We start from the raw sequence: 7,610 nt of genomic DNA on the forward strand, positions 1-7,610 counted from the left end.
TAAAACCTGTAATGGCAGTTTTACTGCATATAGATAACATTCACACTGGCATAAGTTGATACTCAGCCTATATATCAGCTTTGAGTGCTCTCTACAACCTTACCACGCGTCTTTATCGTTAACAGTAATAATGAGCCGTGGCTCATTTATATCAGTATTACAGTCGGAGGGGTAGCAGTCCCTACGAACTGTTTGGATAATATAGTTACTTTCCCCTGTGTTCCTGTTAATCATAAACTACAAATTTACCCCAAATTACCAAAATATGGATATTTTAATATGAGAATCGAGAGTAGAACATAAATATCGTATGGGAGGAATCACACACACACACACACACACACACAGAGAAAGTGTGACGCTGTAACACGTTGAGGGAAAGAAACATATGAAGGCACAGTAACGGGGTGAGGTGCAGCTTTCTCCTCCTACAAACGGGCTCATTTCTCTGCCATTCAAAGGGAAGTAAGCGCAGACCTTCCGAGGACAAAGACAACTTCTGCAGGTTTTCAAAGCATCTCCAAAGGTATGTGATGGTTCTATTTATGGTTGAAGCTGCAAACGTGACTGGAAGGCGTCCGGTCACAGTCGTGGCGAAACGTAAATATGCATGCTATTAGTGTTTTTTTACTCCGAGCTCCGTGACCGATAAACAGGAACGTCACGAAGCTTTCGCTGTCTAAATTCGGACTATCAGCTGAGGTTAATGGCGGACCACGAAACATTCACACACATGTCGAATAAAAAAGCATTTTTGGGGGGCGGAGGGTTATAACACTGACCCGAAGGAACGAATCCTAAACAGACTGAAGTTTGCTGAAAGCTGACTTTATGGGGGAACTTTTGTGTGGCATTATGGGTCATCGGGCTCGGCATAACAGGCTTGTAAACACGCCTTTATCTTCTCCTCGGGGTTTGTTCACGACGAGCCCGAGGAATCACCTGAATGTGTTCCCAGCAGAGAAACCCTGACAGACTGCGGTGGACAGTTTGCATTGTTTTTGGACTGCAGCTGATCATAGCACACCCTGTTCTGCTTGGCTACTTAATAAGCTCAGCACAGCAGCAGATTCTCCACCTGCTGCAGGTTTTGGACAGAGTGTCCCTCATCTGTGATCTCCAGAAATCGACACTTCTACAGTTGCAGTCCAGAGCGCCAGCTGGTCATTGAATGAATTTTCAAAATAAGAGCGAGGTCCACTGAAGTAATAATGTGCATGGATATTTGGTTCTTGTGTGTAGACAGCTGTACACTGCGTTCAGCACAAGTGGCTTTGGTTATAAATGTGTTTAACTTAGAAAAACTGGACCCAAGTTTTCTGCTAAAATGAAATAAGACACAGACTCAAAAATCATGTGTGGATTTACTGTGCACCGTATTCATTAACCAACAAAGGACTGTGTTTGTGTTAGTCTACCTGATGGCGTCCAGCAGCTGCATCAATGTTGAGTTTTTGGATACAGCTGAGGATTCCTTCTACTTTGAAGGTAAAAGGCATTTTATACTTTCTCAGTAGTTGCTCAGTCTGTACATTTAATCATGTCATTATTATAGGTTAATTATACAATTATTTAAATTTTATTTCTATTGTCTTTTTTTCAAAATGTGAACGCGTCCTCTGAAAATCTAAAAGTGGCTTCACCGGGTAAAGGATTTTAATATTTCTCTTTTTTAATTTCATTTTAGAATATGATAGCAGAGTAGTATTGTGAGGCGTGATGTGAAGCTCATCGTCGTGTTGTTCTCTCAAAAATACAGATTTTGAGGAGGATAATTTCAGAAAGTCAGGAGAGTCTCATTGGTCCATTGAGAGCAAGAACGGTGCTGGATACCTGATTTTAAACCAAGAAGACACATTCGTGCTCCAGACCTGCTGTGGTAAGACCAGAGGTGGGTTGAGTATCCAAAAATTGTACTCAAGTTACTTTAAAATATTATTACTCAAGTAAAACTGAAAAGTAGTCGTCAAAAAAGTTACTCAAGTAAGAGTAAAAAAGTACTTGGTGAAAAGACTGCTCAAGTAGCGAGTAATTGTTTGAAATGTCCGATTTATTTTATAAATAAATGCTATCAGACAAACAAAAATAAATAAATATACAAATTTTACTATTTTCAACAGGAATATATGTAAAAACATCAAAATAAGGCACAGCAATTCTAATTTCCAGATTTCAGTTTTTCACAACATAAAGCTTTTTTCACCAATACCTGCAGTAAATAATATAAACATATAAACAGTGCAAACTATTTCCAGTGAAAAGATATGCTGTAAACTTTATATTCATCTTTGCTCCAAATGGCACAGCAGCCTCAGAGAAAACAGAACGAGGCATCTTCAGCATATGTTCATACAAGGCAGCTCAGTTTACCATCAGTTGTATGGGTGTGCATCTGTTTCTGCATATTTAGCAAAAATGTGCCATTTCTTCACTCAGTGAGGTGATGGTTCAGCTTCAGCAGCAGTTTGCTCTCAACTGTTCAGCAGTGAACAGGAGTCCTGCATGACTAAGATTCCTTCACAAGCTCCTGATGCAGGAAGAGCTGTATTGATTTTGATCGACAGCTTCTTGATGTGAGGAACGCCATGCAATAGATCCACACCTCCAGTGAATGGACATGAAAGGTACCTCTCCAGCCCTGCTTCTGGCTTACCTGACCCCATGGATCCATCATCTTAGTCGGTTAGGCTGCTGTTTGTGCTGGCCTCATCCAGCTCTGAGTCTAGGTGATGTCTGATGAAGTTGAAACCTGTGGAAAGATGTAAGGTTTTCAAAAGAATTAGCTCTGGTCATTATAGTGCTGTATACACTGCCAAGCTGCAGATGTTTGGCAAGAAGATTCAATCACACTGGAGATGTTTTTGTAGAAAAACAAAATCCTGTCATTCATGTCCCGCACAAACAGTTTGCAATGAATTCCAGATTAAGTTTAAAATAAGAACGCGTGCAAGGCTAAGCAGTGCTCGCCAATAGATCCTCCTGTTTGGCTGTTACTCTGGGAAAAGACGAAAGACGGTGATGGAAGCGCGACTGGAGCTGCGATGTAGCCTCTATAATATTTATATTGTACGAACGTGATAATTCTGTATATTGTAATAACCTGATATTATATTGTTCAAATGTGAAAGGTATAGTGTTAGAACAATAAACTTTTGTTAGAACAATAATATACTATAATAATATACTTTTCATGTTATAACGTGATATAGCTCTAATTTTCTTTTGCCTCGGTAGCAGCTCTATGCTTCCGTATCCGAGGCTTTTCAATGTGGCCTCACAAAGCCACCTGGGGTGGCTGCGGCTCAGGTGGTAGAGCAGATCAGCTACTGATCGGATGGTTGGTGGTTCGATTCTTGGCTTCCCCAGTCTGCATGCCAAATATCCTTGGGCAAGATACTAACCCTAAGTTGCCCTCTGATGCGTTCATCGGAGTATGAATGTGTGTGAATGTAGTTTAGCTTGCACTTGTGTTTGGAAGTGCTTGTATGAGTGTGTGCGAATGGGTGAATGAGGCATGTTGTATAGAGCGCTTTGAGTACTCCGGGAGAGTAGAAAAGCGCTGTATAAGAATCAGTCCATTTACCATTTACAAAATTATCACGACTACAACAACCATGAAAAGAGCTGGATGCTGCTCAATCACAGCTGCCTGGTCAATGTTTGTCATTAGTAATTTAGCAAAGTTGACGGTGTGTGTCTGTGTGAGTGAAAGACAGAGAGGGAGAGCGAGGGACAGATTTTGTATGATAAGCTTCATGTTATGGACGCACAGTGTGAGCACTCAGGTCGCATCAGAGCATCAGGCCGTATAGTGTGAGACCTGCATCGTGACCTATGAACTTCTAACCCCTGAGATTTAATTGTACAGTTTGAGCAGGAGCTGAATAACGTGACTGAAAGAAATCGCAGTGTTTGCCCAGCTTAATGCAGACTGTTTAAACTGAACAAGCTGCTGCTTCACATAATAAACCCTGCCAGCCGCAGTATTGCTTCTGTTTTAACAGTTAAAGCAGTAGAGACGAGCTGTTTGCATGTGCATTGAACTGTAGCGTCATTAAAGTAACAAGTCGAATTTTGCAAATGTAGCGGAGTAAAAGTACCGTTTCTTCTTTATAAATGTACTCAAGTAAAAGTAAAGAGTATCGTGCAAAAAAGGTACTTTAAAAGTACATTTTTTGCAAAAACTTACTCAAGTAAATGTAACTCGTTACTACCCACCTCTGGGTAAGACAGAGTTCTTGTTGTTATGGTTACTGACTTTTCAGTTCAGTTTGGTTGAACTTGGCAGGCTCAGTAGGTAGAGTGGTGGCCCCATGATCAGAAGGGCAGGGGTTCGATACCCCTGAACAAAGGTACTGTCCCTACACACTGCTCCCCAGGTGCCCAATAATCAATATCAATAAAGTATTCCAAAAAAAAAAAAAAGAGCTTGTGCGCTAGCTTCTTCAACATTGTAATTGTTGAAATTTTTTAAGAATAAAGCAACTTGCTGAGAGAATAAAGCTGTTGACGCATGTTGATGGACATTTGTCTGCTTAGTCAGGCAGGGCTGGATCAGGTGACCCCAAATCCTCCCTTAATTACATTGCAATAGGCCTCGGCTGCTGGGGCTTCCCGTGATGCACGATCTCCCGTGATGAGCGTTTCTTGTTCATTCAGTAATGTAAGTCGCTAATGACTTAATGCACAGAGATGTATAAACACATAGTGAGTGAGAAAGGTGACTGAAGAAGAAGTACTCGATGCATCATGCAATCGCCCAGCAGCCTACACCTATCGCAGCATAACTGTTAATAAAGTAAAAAAAAAAAGGGTCAGCACGGTGGTTAGCAGTGTCGCCTCACAGCAAGAAGGTCCTGGGTTTGAATCCACTCTTTAGCCAGGGCCTTTCTATGTGGAGTTTGCATGATCTCCCGTTTCTGTGTGGGATCTCTTCGGATACTCCGGCTTCCTCCCGCAGTCAAAGACCTGCAATTAGTGGGGTTAGGTTAAACGATTATTCACACCTATATGTGAGTGGTTGTGTGTCTCTGTGTTAGCTCTGTGACACACTGGTGACCTGTCCAGGGGGTACCCTGCCTCTCACCCTGTGGCAGCTGGGAGAGGCTCCAGCTCCCTGCGACCCTGAATTGTTTAAGTGGATGGAAGTAAAGACCACTGACTGTACCTTTAAGTGAACAATGCATTTGTAGAACGACTGCAGAGGTCTACACTGTGGAGCGGGATTCACATTAGAAATGATTACAGCAACCAGCAACATGACCAGCTGCCTCTGCAGTGAGTCTCTCTCAATGTGGTGGAATTTCAACCCTAACATGTAGCTAAGTTTAGTGTTAATGTGAGTCCCAAATATAATAGATATAATAATACCATATGTCCAAATCTGCAGTCACTACAGCTGCTGCCTGTCAAAACGTGACCCCAGGATTTTAAATTGGTCGGTCCATTAAAAGCCGAACAAATAAGTTTGTGGAGCGCTGCAGTTTGGTCCTGTTTTGCGCACAGAACAAACTGACACATATAGACGAACAGAACAGCAGGATATCATCACCTTTGTTCTTTAAAACAAGACATAGCTGAATGACATGCTGCTCTTGCTTGTCCTTGTTTCCTCTTCAGAGAAGAAACTCTGCATCTGGACCTATCGGAGCTCTACTCAAGGAAAAGATGGCACTAAGGAAAAGATGCCAGTCATGATATATACCCTAAAGAATGACCAGACAATGGTGGTATGTTGTAAGGAGCACAAAATTCAAGCTGTACCAATGGTAAGTACAAGAAAAGTCATTCAGAGTTGGTTTTAGTGCAGCGGTCTCCAACCTTTTTTGTGCCACAGACCAGTTTATGTCCAACAATATTTTCACGGACCGGCCTTTAAGGTGTTGCAGATAAATACAACAAAATAAAACCAGTACCAAAAAGAAGATTTATTCATAACACACAGGAAAAGACCCCGAGCTTCAGGTCTCGCGGTCCAGTACCAAATGACTCATGGACCGGTAGCGGTCCGTGGGTTGGAGACCACTGGTTTAGATATTAATAAGAAACCAGTATATCAGTAAGTGTGTATTTTTACTGGCCCACAAAAAAGCTTTTATTTTTTATGTTTTTAAAAATGAATACAGTTTAATTAATAAATTTGAACCAGCTCTTAAAATGAGAAAAATCATCTCATTCTGCTAGTTTAATTAACATTGATTGTCATCGTTCCTGTTTGACACCATCACTAGACTCCTTAATTCTGCTTATTAAACAACAGTTTAATCTCCACGTGTGAAAGGGCCACTATACTTGATCTGCAGTGCGTCAGGATGACACAGTGATTGTTACTCTTTTTCTCCTTATGTCTGTCCATAGACGCCCCCCACAGACATCCCTGGAACGACTCACGAGGCTTTGTTCTACAAGATGAAACTTAATGGAACTAACAGGTTTAAGTTTGTGTTCTCAGAAGATCCCAACAAAGCTCTTGGAGTTGTGGATGAAAAAAATGGTCGTTATAAACTGACCCTGCTTACTACTGAAGGTGACGATGTTGACATGAGAGTTGAGTTTGAGCTCAAATAATTAAAGAAGTTGTCTAAATAATGAAAAAAAAGTCATCTGACTTGACTGAATGCAGATATCCGATATAACAACTTCTTAAAGTCATAACTCAGAGTCACTTTGTGATTTAAATGGAACAAATCTGATCTCAAACCATTTGGAACCTCAACATGCTCCCTGTTGTATCATTCTAAGGTTACAATGTGTCCATCCATAAATCTTTAGTTAAAGGCAGCTTTGAAATGAGTTTTATCTCATTTGAGATTTTGTTAGTATTCAGTTAATCATTGAATATTGTGAGGTTGGACCCATGCATGTTTGGTTTGGGCCCGTGTAACCTCAGATTGAACCCAAAATTAGAACTATAAGCTCATACAACAATCTAGCTATTAGCATTTGTACATAAGAATAAAGGCTTTGTACTTCTTTCATTGTGTTTCTTGTTTTGTCATGAGTGGTGTACTTCAAAGAAAGTTGAAAACGGCCAGGCTCTGTTAGCATGAGCTAGCTCGACTAATCCCCGTCGGAGATGACGGGTAAGACGACAAACACGTCAGAGGAAATCTGTAAATCCTATAAACATAAAAGGCAACACCAGCGCTGTAAAGTAGTCGAGACTAATGTGAGATGAAGTTTTCTGAGGAGACATTATTAATATTCGGCCAGTGTAAAAGGTTCAAATGGAGCCGTGGCACGTACGCACTCGGGGTCGACATGTATACTCTATAAGCTCAACATAACCTGCTAACCCATCCACTGCTCCGTAGTACACCCCAGCTGAGCCTTGATGGAAAGAACAGAGTGACGCCAAATGTGGAAGCTGGAATAAAACATGTTTACTGCACAGGTGTTGTGACATCACACTCACTCCAGCCAAACACAAAGAAGTGCTGGTGTGGAAGCTGCATGCAAAGACTGTACATGTGTACTGTGTATAAGTGCATGTTCCAAGATTAGAATGTAATGGACTGCCATATTAAGTCTTATTTTACTGATTTGGGAACAAAAAGTAAAGTAAGTAAAAACAAAGGTGTTCGCAGGAGAGCAGAAAGAATCAGTGGCTC

The 7,610-nt window shown here is 41.1% G+C and overlaps 1 protein-coding gene across 2 annotated transcripts; it reads left to right on the forward strand.

Annotated features, from left to right (window-relative positions):
- The first annotated feature begins 316 nt into the window (after positions 1-316).
- LOC309687917 (uncharacterized protein) lies at positions 317-6,977 on the forward strand. 2 transcript variants are annotated; one of them, XM_082503224.1, is made up of 6 exons: positions 317-526; positions 1,414-1,488; positions 1,635-1,646; positions 1,760-1,879; positions 5,620-5,768; positions 6,358-6,977. In XM_082503224.1, exons 2-6 carry the CDS (start codon positions 1,422-1,424, stop codon positions 6,565-6,567), a joined length of 558 nt encoding a protein of 185 aa, XP_082359350.1. In that variant the 5' UTR covers positions 317-526; positions 1,414-1,421; the 3' UTR covers positions 6,568-6,977. The 2 variants fall into 2 exon arrangements, with proteins under 2 accessions (XP_082359350.1, XP_082359349.1); XM_082503223.1 differs by having other exon boundaries at positions 318-526; positions 1,760-1,891.
- Positions 6,978-7,610: the final 633 nt, after the last annotated feature.

Source organism: Aulonocara stuartgranti (genome assembly GCF_965226115.1).
Source record: "Aulonocara stuartgranti genome assembly, chromosome: 14".
Classification (NCBI taxonomy): domain Eukaryota; kingdom Metazoa; phylum Chordata; class Actinopteri; order Cichliformes; family Cichlidae; genus Aulonocara; species Aulonocara stuartgranti.

Coding starts and splice junctions, on each gene's coding strand:
- LOC309687917 (XM_082503223.1), top strand. CDS start 1,422: ATGGCGTCCAGCAGCTGCATCAATGTTGAGTTTTTGGATACAGCTGAG. Junction 1,892..5,619: donor CTGCTGTGGTAAGACCAGAG/GTGGGTTGAGTA, acceptor TTTCCTCTTCAG/AGAAGAAACTCTGCATCTGG. Junction 5,769..6,357: donor AAATTCAAGCTGTACCAATG/GTAAGTACAAGA, acceptor GTCTGTCCATAG/ACGCCCCCCACAGACATCCC.